The sequence below is a fragment of the Sceloporus undulatus genome, chromosome 2 (genome assembly GCF_019175285.1).
Source record: "Sceloporus undulatus isolate JIND9_A2432 ecotype Alabama chromosome 2, SceUnd_v1.1, whole genome shotgun sequence".
Lineage (NCBI taxonomy): Eukaryota > Metazoa > Chordata > Lepidosauria > Squamata > Phrynosomatidae > Sceloporus > Sceloporus undulatus.
The window spans coordinates 211,158,595-211,171,169 of NC_056523.1; the positions used below are offsets into that span (position 1 = coordinate 211,158,595).

The 12,575-nt window shown below is 41.5% G+C and overlaps 1 protein-coding gene across 4 annotated transcripts in view; it reads left to right on the forward strand.

Annotated features, from left to right (window-relative positions):
• Window positions 1-1,041: 1,041 nt before the first annotated feature.
• Window positions 1,042-12,575, forward strand: part of SLC44A1 (solute carrier family 44 member 1) — a 117,586-nt gene continuing 106,052 nt past the window's right edge. For 3 of the 4 annotated variants that reach the window (XR_006102009.1, XM_042450104.1, XM_042450103.1), the window contains exon 1: window positions 1,042-1,306. Coding sequence is in view for 3 of the 4 variants with exons in the window: in XM_042450104.1 (XP_042306038.1) it covers window positions 1,277-1,306 (30 nt within the window). In the remaining variant the exon portion in view is untranslated. The remainder of the gene's footprint in view (window positions 1,307-12,575) is intronic. The other variant, XM_042450106.1, reaches the window with a different exon arrangement.

Genomic DNA, 12,575 nt, shown 5'->3' on the forward strand with positions numbered 1-12,575 from the left:
CCTGGTCACAGCAGAGACCTGGGCCTCCAGGTTCAAAGCTGAATCCAAGAGTATCCCCAAACTGCGAACCTGTGTCTTCAGGGGGAGTGTGACCCCATCTAACACAGGCTGGATCCCTATTCCCTGTTCTGCCTTCCTACTGATCAGGAGCACCTCTGTCTTGTCTGGATTATATTAATATATATATATATATATATATATATATATATATAATTGATTATAATATAATTACAATTTATTATTTATAGTTGATTTTTATGCCTTTCTTTATTACTGTTATTATTTATTATAATATTTACGTTATTTTATATTGATATAATATAAATATCAATATATAATATATATATATATATTGATATTTATATTATATCAATATAAAATATATATTCTGTGTGTATATCTATATCTATATAAATTTTTATATATGTTTATATTGTATTATATAAATGTAATGTATTCATACGTTGTTAATATAATATTTATATTATCATTGTTATAAATAATAAGTACTGTAATAAAAGGGAGATAATCAATGATCAAATGTTTTATTTTTAGGACGGTTCAGGGGGAAAAACAGTCAAAAATTGTTTTATTTGTTTATTTATTTGTTTGTTTGTTTGTCTCCTTTTCCCTTCACAACATCTTTAGTCAAGGAGAGAGAGACAGAGAGAGAGAGAGAGAGAGAGAGAGAGACCCAAGAGCCGGAAGCGGAGCCGGACGGGTTCAAAGTGTGGGAGGACAAAGCGTCTATAGGAAGGCGAGGAGGAGGAGGAGGAGGAGGAGGCGAGGCGGCAGCGATTTCCAATCAGGAGAGGGAGAGATTGTGACGTAGGCAGAGCCAGAGAGCGCGAGCGCGTCCGTTGGCGGCGTGGGCTCGGCTGCCTCGCGCGCCCCCGGGAGGGAAGGTTCCGACTCAGGTCTTGTTTCTAAGGGCTGTCTCCAGGCGGCGGTCTGCGGCTGCGCAGTGGTTGAGGCTTGTACTGCGTGCTCGCTCGTAAGCCCCTCCCCATGAGGAAAAGGGGGAGGAGCCATGGAGAGCGTCAAGGAGGTGTCGCTGCGGAGGAGCCTCGGAGCGAGCGAGTGACTGAGTGACTGACTGGAGCGGTCCACTGTTCCCTTCCTCCTCCTTTCCCCTTCTTCCTCAGCCTCCCTCCGCCGCCGTCTTCGCCGCCTTCTCCTTCTCCTCCTCCGCCGCCGTCGTGGCCCTGGGGCCGGGCGGGCGGGCGAGCGCTTGGATGCCTGGAGCCCGCGGCAGAGAGCCAGCCCGGAGCCCGCCATGGGCTGCTGCGGGAGCGCCGCCTCGCAGGTGAGCAGGAGAAGAAGCTCTGGGGAAAACAAGGCACTGTAGATACGCTCCGGGGCCACATCCCACAGCAGCAGTGTGAGCCCTGGCAGCCAATGCAGCACTACTAGTTAATGCTATTGTATTAACTGTATTGCTGTAATCCGCCTCGATCCTGACCAGGCGGTCAGTAGTTAAAGGAGGGATATAAATAGTAACAACAACAACAACAACAACAATAATATACATTTATAATTACAAATATAGTATTATATATATATATATATATATATACACACACACACACACACTATTGATTATATGCATAATTTATATTATATATAATCAATAATTATATATATAATTATTTATTATAATATATATATATATAATTATAAATAATAAATTATACATGTATTATAATCAATAACTACATATATATATATAATTATTGATTATAATACATGTATAATTTATTATTTATAATTATATAATGTAATATAATTAGTGAGTAGACTATATTGTATCATTTTACCCTTCGCGAATCTCTTCTTTTTACCTGTGTGTGGGTGTATTATCTCCTCTCTATCTCTTTGTCTATCTCATCTCCTCTCCGCTCCTATATTCTTTCTTCTTCTACTTTCTCCCCCACCAAGGTGGGGCCGCTGCCGCCTGTAGTTCTTCCTCCCTCCCTTTCCCACCGCCTTCTTCTCTCATTCTGCTGCTGCCTTCCTGTCTGCATTCGGCTCTTTATCATACGCTCCCCTCCACTCCTCCCTCTGTTTCTTCCTCGTTATCCTCCTATAACACCCTTCTCTTCTTCTCGTCCCTGCTCCCCCCGCCCCCCGGTTTGTCTGCCAACCTCTTTGTCGTTGTCGACTATAGTAGTTTTTTTTTTTTCTTCGTTTTTGTTTTTCTTTGTTTCTTGTTTCGGGTGGCGGGTCCTGCGGCGCCTCTGCTGCCATGTAGGGTTCCGAAGGGATAGTGGACAGGCGCCATGGAAGCTAAGGACACCCCTCCGTCCGAATGCACACTGCAGGAATAGGAGTTTGAGGACCGCTTTACTGCCCTGGCTTAATGCTAGGGGGATTCTGGGAATTGTCGTTTTGTGAGAGGCTTAGCCTTCTCTGACAGAGAGTGAGAGAGAGAGAGAGAGAGAGAGAGCTCTGGTGTCACAACAAACTATAGTTCCATAACATTGAGCCAGGGCAGTTAAAGCAGTCTCAGACTAGATTATTTTTGCAGTGTGGATTGGACCATAGAGATATCAATTCCTGCTTCTCAGCATAGATCCATGCTGTGGAAATCATCTGGTTTGATATCGCTTTAACTGGGAATTGTAGCAGCTCCGCTCTGGGACCACAACAAAGATCCCATAGCATTGAGCCCTGGCAGCCAAAATAGTGCGAACCCAGATTATTTCTGTCATGTGGATGCAGCACTAATCATGCTCAGAATGCAGGATGTTCAAGAGATATGGAGGACATGACCAGAATAAAAGCTGGAAAGACTCATTAGAGATATAGAATCATGCTTCTTCATCCTCCTCAAAATGGAGAGCATTTGGGAATTCCTCCTGGACAGCAGGGCTGGAATGTAGGACATGTCCTGGAAGAGGAGGACCTCCGGCTATCCTGTCCTGTTTACATGGATTGCACCCCTCCTTTGCGCTCTCCACTTCTCATCTACATCTTGGCACGTTCGGTTCTGCATCTTAGTATTTTTAGAACATCCCTCCCTCTCCAGAATGCACACATTCACACAGTTTCTTCCTGGAGCAGAGTGGAGCAGAGCAAGGGAGGAGAGGGGGGAGCAATAACTTATGCAACCCAAAAGGAAATCTGTTTTTGTGTGTGGGGAGAATGGAGAGAGGGGTGGTGTTGCCCCCCGGAACCCCATCCTCTTCCTCCTTCCCACAGCCACCCACTCCTGAGCTCTGAGCTGCCTCCGTGGTTGCAACCAGGAAGATCCTGGAGCAGCCGTCAGATTACCCATGCTGTCGCCACCCTCCTCCTCCAATCACAGCCATGCTGAGGCTGGGATTTGTTTTATAAATGTATCAGCTTGGAGAGGCTTGCGGAAAGGGAGAGCACTCAAAACGCACCCAGGAGCTCAGAGCTGAATTGCAAACTCCAAGGGTTTCTTGACCAGTTGTCAAGACAAAGGAGCCCAGCCACCCCTCCTCCTTATCAGTAAGCGCCCTCAGTTCACCCTGTCTGGGTGCGCTTTGAGTGCTGTTCCCCCAGTGCTTGCCTGGCCCATATGACCCATAGGGTCCATATGATGGTGCTGTTGTGTGCCTTCAAGTCGTTATATACCCAACTCATTTATTGTATTGACTGTATTTCTATAGCCTCGATCCTGACCAGTCAGTCAGCAGGGAGAGGTGGGATATTAATAATAATAATAATAATAATAATAATAATAATTCTCTGAAGATGCCAGCCACAGATGCTGGCAAAACATCAGGAATAAAGTCTTCCAGAACACGGCCACAGAGCCCGAAAAACCCACAAGAAACTATTAATGGCGACACCTAAAGCAAAGGTATTATGGTTTGCCATTTGCCATTGCCATCCTCTGGGGCTGAGAGAGTGTGACGTGCCCAAAGTCACCCAGTGGGTTTCCATGGCTGAGCTGGGATCCATGTCTAGCCTCCATATCTAAGCCATATCTAGCCCCCAACAATTAGTTACTGTTTGGCTTATGAAGTTGTACTTCACATTCTTTGCTGGATGAACCTTCTGCCACTAAATGACTTAATTCTGAGTGATTTTTGGGTAAACTTAATTAGTACTGTAGTCTGTTTTCATGCTGATACTGTGGCCAAACTCCGATCCCCCCACTGCAGCCTCTGGCATTCGCTGGTTGCTTTAATGCTCCTGTTGCTTTAGTTTCTGGTGCTTGTGCTTTGAGATCCTCCACAATATTATATTTCCCATTATTATTTCATCTCCTTCCCAGAGCCACCACTGTTTATTTCATTGCATTCCCATCAGACTTTGTTTTATATTGCTGTGTACCTTTAAGTCGTTTCTGACTCATAGCAACCTCAGGTGACCCTGTCCCTGGGTTTTCTTGGCAAGGTTTGTTCACAGGAGGTTTCCCTTTGCCTTTCTCTGAGGCCGGGAGAATGTGACTTGCTCAAGGTCATCCAGTGGCTTTCTAAGGCCAAGCACTGCTTTGACCACTGGCTCCAGAGTCCTCGTCCAACACTCAAACCATTATACTATCCTGGCTCAGTTCGTTTTGTATGTGCAGGGTTAAAAAACCAAGCACCCAACCCTGATCTGTTACTTCATACATAGTGAATGTGCCTGTATTTGCCTATTTCATGTACAGTATATAGTCTACCCTTTCTCAGACACTCAGTGTGACCTATGTAGAGTTAATCCATTTTATCCTTGCAATAGCCCTGTGAAGTAGCTCAGCTTAGATGCAGTGACTTGCCTAAGGCCAACCAGGATGCTGTACATCCAGACAGAATGCTTCATTCACTGTACCAAACACCTTTATTCTTGAACATTGGGATCTTTTTTACCTTTACCTGTTTCTGTGGAGGCATGCCCTCAAGGTCTCTCAACAGGGATCTGTGTTCTCTTAAGACAGTTGCAGAATAATTTTCCAAACAGAATGGTGGTGAAAGGAAGGATTTGTTCCTCTCTGTTTTTAAAACTGTGAAGATGATTATCCATATTAGTAATTTTGAGACCAGAAACTGTTAAGAGGGGTACTAGTAACTTTTCCTGTTGGGAGTAAACCTAAGTGGGGGAGAAAAGCTAGATTTGTAGGTATGTTTTCTGAGCCCCATAGTTATTCTTGCTATGTGCTTCTCACCTGTTTCCTGTAACCATGCTGTATTCTTGAGGGATGGATGTGAAGTTTTCATATTGTCTAATGATAGGCATGGTTAATTTCTTACAGTCGTGTTCAGACTGCTTTCTGTCATTTGTGTGTCTGTATGAGTAAGAGGCAATTTGTCATTGTATTGTGTTCTATCTCTCTCACTATACATCCTCATCTATTCCTTCTGCAGAATAGTGTATTACTCTAGGCTATAGAGATAAAATTCAGTAGCCAAAGATGGAATTGATAGAGTGATGTATATTGGCAACATTTTCCTGTATGTGTTTTTATGAACACGGATTTGCTGTTGGAATATATGTGGAATAAACAGTATAAGAATAAATATGTCATTTACTGTTTACCACATCTAGTCTGCCAAAAGTTAGGGATTTAGGTAGATGGTGAAACACTATTATAACTATGGGATTTTTTAAAAGGTATATATTTATGATCTTTGATTCATTTCTGGTCATGCAGTATTTTTTTTTGGGGGGGGGGTAGATTGATCTTGAGGCTTGTTTCCAACTGTGCCATGTAGATCTTGTCTTTCTGAGTCCAAACAACATGCTTGGACAGGTTCTCTTATGATAATTTTAATCTGCTGCCTGTTCCTATCTTAATACAGTGGATCCTTGTTATACGCTGGGGTTTGGTTCCAAGATCCCCCGTGTATAACAAAATCCGTGTATGCTCAAGTCCCATTAAGTATAATGACATACCAAAATGGTGTCCCTAATAAAAAATGGAACATCAAGGTAAATTTATACTTTTTTGGAACATTTTCAAACCGTGTATGTTTAAATCCGTGTATAAAAAATCCGTGTATAAGAAGGGCCGACTGTATTTCTAGCTAGAGATGCGAACATTTTTTTTCTGGGATCTCCTCCCATTTTCCCCCTCTAAGATACAATTGTCAGATTTTGCACTGCAGAAAAATTGGAAACTTTAGAGAACATTTAAAAAAAACCCTGTGAGGAATTACTGTCTCCGTTGGAAATAATGGCATGTTTTTCAAGACAAGGTTTTACACGCTCAGAATTCCAAGGACTACACAGTATAAAGATCTGGAAAACTAGACAACATCAGTTCCTGCACATATTGAATGATGAAGCCCAAGAGATGTTTCTACTTCTAGTGGGTGATGCTATCCATCTTTAGTTGAGGAACATACTCGCTTATGATAATGCACTATTGGAAGAGCTAAGTCCTCAAGACTGTGACTGTTCCAGACCAAATAATACATGTGTGTTTTTTGGGGGGTGGGTGGGGTTGGGGAGAGTGTTGTTCTTAAACGATAAAAACTAAGATATGTGTGCTTTTTAGGTGGTAAAAAGCAAGACGTGTGTGCTTAGGTACCTATGGTACAGTGGTTTGCAGCTCCTTCTATAGTACAAAATCCCTTTCTATTTTGAATGTCAAATAGTACAGATGTATAAGCTAAGCGAATTATTTATGTCACCAAAGCAAAAATATGAAAATAAATATTGTACTTTCTCCCAAGATTTTCAATTTTTTCTCAAAGGGGAAAATATTCCCCCCTCATGGCTTCAAAATGTATGAAAATTGTATTTCTCAGTTCCTGAATTTAAACTATGTTTATTGGCAGGTTACAGTACATTGCAGTCTTGTTAGTCTCATGCTACACAAACACTTCCAGTTTTTAACAGGTGAACAAAAGAGCTTTGCTCGCTCAGTCCAAGGGCTATTTGTTTGAAAAAGGTTTATCAGGTCTAGCATTCTGTTCCCACACTGGCCAACTAGATGCCTATGGGAAGTCCATGAGCAGGACATGAGCACAATAACACCCTCCTGCTTCTGTTCCCTAGCAACTGATATTCAGAGGTAGATCACATCTGATACTGGAGGTAATATATAGCCATTATAACTAGTAGCCATTAATAGCTTAACCACTAAGAATTTCTCTAAGCCTTTTTAAAAAGCTGTTCAAGTTGGGGCCAATCTCGAAATCTTGGGACAGTGAATTCATAATTTAATTATGGACAATATGAAGACATACTAGCCTGCCATTGTCATAACCATCTATCTGAGAATGGCATACATATATCTTTGAACTCTTACCTTTAATTGTCCCCATCTTCATTGTACCAGCATATCTTTGCCTTACACTAGCCACTCCAGCTGGAGCCTTCTGAATTTATCTGCTTGGTAGAAATTCATTACACAGTGTGTCTGCTGTGTGTCCTGTAACATGGTTTGTCTGGTGCTCCTGTAGATTGGCATGCACTATACTGGTAGCAGGATTAAACTAGTCAATGGCTTTTGGTTCTGTAGTGGGTTTCGTAGTCTATACTGATGCTCCTAGTGATTTGATGTGAGGGACCAACACGATTTCTCCCCCACTGTGCTAAGAACCAGTGCCATATTTCTGCACATATTCTTCCTGGTAACTTACTGCTCACCAATATAGTTTGCAGACTGACATAGGTCCAAGGATCACCACCTTGAGTAGCACTGGTCTACACACCTTATCAACAATTTGGATTCCCCCCCCCCCCCGGCATGTCTTTTTCTTTAGATTGATTTAACCATGTGCATTTGGGCTTGTTTACCATTATCCTTTCCATACCCATTGTTATCATTGGGACCATTCGCGTATTCACCATCACTATCACTTTCACATCTACTGTACACATCTGAAAGATTTTATTTCAGTTCACTTTTACTGCTTTTTGCAAATTTCCCAGGTTTCCCTGTTTTTCAGATTTTCTTTTTTAGCCTTTGACATTTTGTCAAGTGTTTTGTTTCAATTCTTTATGTCTTTTTTCTTTCCTGTACTGCAGGAGTTTGGTAGGTATTCAAAAACAACAAGAATTGTTACTTAGCTTTATGTCAGTATTTCACTGGTTTCAGTTACCTTTGCTAAGCTGATTTGCTTTCTTGAGGCAACAGTTCATGCACCTCAAGCCCTGGACAATAACCACAAATCCTTATGGTACAATACATTTGTCAGTTTCTAGAGTGCCATAAATTTGAAGTGGTTTTTCATTTAGCTCATAATGTGTTATTTCTGAGCCACGTGACTTTCTAATTTTCTATATGCTTTCCTGTAAAACCTTTTTCTTTGTACAGTGGGCCCTTGCCTTACGTGGGGGATCCGTTCCGGACCCCCCCCTCCCCCCCCCGTGTAAGGTGAATTCCACCTATGCTCAAGCCTCATTCATTTGAATGAGGCTCATGTGCGGTGGCACACGGGGCGCCATGGGCGCGTGCCCCATTCATTTGAATGGGATGCTGCACCCTGCGCACTCCCTGCAGCTTGTGTGCATACACTCAAGTCCGCATAAAGCGCGCCTGCGTATAATGCGGGTGCACTGTACTTCTGTTTTGCTTCCCCTGCAAAAGGTATTTTTGATTTTTAAAAAAGTCTTAAAATTTGTAGCTGCTTTTCCCAGCTACTTTTCTCTCTCATACTTTGCACTGCATGTTTGCACTATGTTTCAGCTGGCTTCATGTGATAATGCTTCTATCAATTTGAACTTTCTGTTGAGCTTGCTGTATTAGGTAACATTTTCCTGATACCATCTTATTGTGATCTGAAAGATGTTTTTAATAAGAAATCAGGCTTTGTCATACTCTTGGATCTTCCCTTGCAAGACTTTTGTCTGTAGTCTTAATGGTCTTGTGTCATGACTTAGGGGCAAAACAGACTGCTCCTTTGCACTATTGTCTGGATGCCTTAGAGCCTGATGTTTTGATGCTGGCTTCTGGCTGCCCACATGTGGGCTGGCTTCTGGGCACTCCAGAGGTGCAGCGTTTGCACATCGCATGGTGCCAGAGCACCGTAAAGCCGGATTCTGATCACGGTGGGGCAGGAAAAGCTGGCTTTTTGCCAGTGCAAAAAAGAGTGGCCCTGTACCGCTTGCTTTTTCAGCCAGAAAAAAAAGCAGATTGGGGCTGCTGTGTGATGTTGCTGTGGTCTCAATCCATCTTCGGAAGAGGTGGTCTGTTTCGCCCCTTTATTTATTAAAAAAGTAACTTGTTTATAATTTGCATTTCTGGAAACTTTTTAGAAACATTCTTTATCATTTTCACTTGACTTTTATTCTGGTGATCTCCTTGAATGTGTTATTCACATCTCTGGACAAATCTTTATTCATCTCTACCTTCCGCTAATTCATTTCCTAGCTTTCCTGAAAATGATGTCATTTATATAATTACAAATCTACCTAGAAGGCACAACCTGTATCATAACAGTGAATTCATTAGTAAGAAATAAATGTGATGTATGAATAAGTAAATTAAATCATTAAGTAACTACCATGGCCATTAAAGAGGTTACGGGTGTAAAGGCTGAGTGTAAGATTGCTTCTTCTTACAGAAAGAATAGATGCATTTTCCAATGTGGGTGTTGTCCAGGGTAAAATTTATTTAGAATACAGCAATAAAAAGTAGAGTTTTTCAGTTTTGACTGGAGTTGGGACATGATTCAGTTGATTGTTAGTTTAGTCTAGGCCTGACTTCAGCCTTGTGTCTTATTTTTGTGAACCCTGTTGTTCAACAATATATTACAAATTTACAAAGCAAGAATGCATATTTAGTTAAGAATAAATAATGTTTGTGCACCTTTGCCAAGGAATGTCCATAGATGCAGCAACTTACTATTTTTCTTATTACTGTATATCATCATGTAATAGCATCAGAGGAGTAAAGGTGTTCTGTCACATTTGTTTGCCAATTTAAGAGCAAGTTAATACATGGATCTGCTCTTTTTATGGCATAAGGCAGCTATTCCACATCTATGTCCTGATGTGTGGCACTGCAGCACTTACTTTCAATAATCTGGAGAGGGTTTGGAAAGGATGACCTAGCCCCAAACCATCTGCTGACTGGAAATTGCTACCAATGACTTGGCCAGAGATTTTTCCTTGATGGATTACTTGGGATTCTCTTCCCTAGGGATGTCTGGGATTGAAACTTGGACATTCTGCATGTACTCCGCTGCTTAGGTATCCTTCCATCTCCTTCCAAAGGTTTTCCAGTTGTCCCCTCACAACTTATCTACATTTTTTGGTGTACTGCTACCATCTCTGGATGAGAACACAGATTATATATCATTGATCAGTGCCAATGAATCACGTCCACAGCATCTCTATTCTTTGCTAAAGCCTCCCTCTCCACCTATTCCTCTCTCTTTCTCTCCTAATGATTTTGCAGCTTATTTCAATTCTAAGATCAAAACCATCTGCTCCAGTCTTGGGGTTCCTGATTCTTCCACTGTTCTGGCATTTCAACCATCTGTATAGGTAAAATTTTCTGCCTTTTCTCCCATCCTCCTGGATGAACTATCTAAATTGTTGATGTCTTCTAATCCATCAACCTGTTCTCTTGATCCGATTCCTTCTCCTCTTCCAGTTTCTGCTGCACCTGCTATACTGCCTTCTTTTCTTTATACTTTCTTTCTCCACTGGTTCTTTTCCCTCTGCATGCATTGGTTTCTCCCATCCTGAAGAAGCCCTCACTTGACCCTTTCTCCCTTTCTAACTATCATCCTATCTCACTCCTACCTTTCCTTTCTAAGGTTTTGGAATGTACTGTTTACTTTTGCTGTCTTGAATTTCTTTCTACCAGCTCCATTATGGATCCTTTTCAACCTGGCTTTCCTCTTTTGCATTCTACAGAGATGGCTGTCATGAAGATTGTCGATGATCTTCCTCTGGCCAAGTCAAAAGGCCTATATTCAGTTCTTGTTCTTGTTCTTTCTGCTGCTTTTGATATAGTCGATCATAGTTTTTTGGGAGATTTGCTCCAGGAGCTAGGAATAGATCATTTGCTGTGGTAGCTGGAGGTCAGATTTCGGCTTCTGTTTAGTTACCAGTTGGAGTCACACAAGGCTCTGTCCTGGGTCCGTTGTTGTCCTCCCTTTACACTCTTGTCTTTAGGTAATCTTATTCATTCCTATGGTTTTCAATATCATCTATACACCGATGATACCCAATTGTACTTTTCCACTCCAGAACTCTCTTTGAACATTGAACAGCGAGTTTCAGCATGTCTGTGCTCTGTCTGCATGGATGCTTCATCATCGTTTAAAACTTAACATGGCTAAAACAGAACTACTTATTTTCCCACCAAAACCGACTCCAATTTTAAATTACCGTTAGTGACATTCGTATTCATCCTGTGAACTAAGCACGTATCCTTGGCTTTGTTTTCAATTCGTCCTTGTCATTTATTCCTCAAATCCAGGCCACAGCCAAGTCTTGCCAATGTTTTCTTTACAATTTAGCTAAAATTAGATCTTTTCTGTCAGTATCTACTACATACTAAGACTTTGGACCATGCCTTAACTACTGCAATCTTTTGTTGACGGGGCTTCCTCTGTCCCATCTTGATCCTCTGATCTTCATTCAACATTCTGCTGCCAGGATCATCTTTTTGGCTCATCATCATGACTACATCACCCCTTTGTTGACATCTCTTCATTGGCCGCCCATTCCTTTCAGGATTTGTTATAAGCTTCTTTTTGTAACCTACGTGGTTTGGCCCCTCCTTATTTGTCAGTTCTTATTTCCTCTTATCATTCTATCTGTGCTCTGCGCTCCAGGGGCTCAGGGCACTTGACCTAGCCAAGGGTCTCTTCTTCCATCGCTTGGATTCACGCTTTCTCCCTTGCCGCTCCTCTTTCCTGGAATCTCCTCCCCAAACATTTGTGGACTATTACTTCCTTAAGCAATTTCAAGTTCAAATTAAAGACTTTTTTGTTTATGGAAGCGTTTCAGATTACGGCCTGATAACTCGAAAAGTTCAGATTAACTCTGTATTGCTTTCCCATGGTTTATAGTTTTAGAGCTATTTTAATGGATACATTGTTGTTTTAAAATTTTGTGCTTTGTGATTTTAGGTTGTATGCCATAGGTGAGTTTTGTTTTGTTTTTGATGATTATGTAAAGTGCTGTGCAAAACTTATGGTGCTATATAAATAAACTTTAATAACTATTATTATTATTATTATTATTATTATTTCAGGAGTAAGTACAAAAGAAACAGCAAAATGTGCAGGCCCAACATTGCTATGCTACTTAGATTTTATTTGGAAGTGGCACCTGCAGCTCTTTTGTACAATGAATGTGCATGTATGAACATTGTGATGCTTTGTGTCTGTAGAGGAGTTCAGGATGGCTGGCAAAAAATTGTGTTGGAGGACCTACATATGTCTAGGGAAGTGTTTTTTCTCCATTGCGACTCCATGCTCAACTTCCAGCGGAGTCACACTGGAGGACCTAGAGATTCCTAGAGAGAACATATTAATCAAACCGGTGAATAATCAGAGCAACAAAAGTCATAGCCACAAATGTGGAGGGTTGATTGTAATTGGGTAAGTAAATTTCTCTGGATGTGCTCACTGGTGTTTGGATCTCATAGTGGGGATTTTTGTAAGATAAAAATATCACTAAGCAGTACGTCAGTGCCCAAGAATGGGACTATG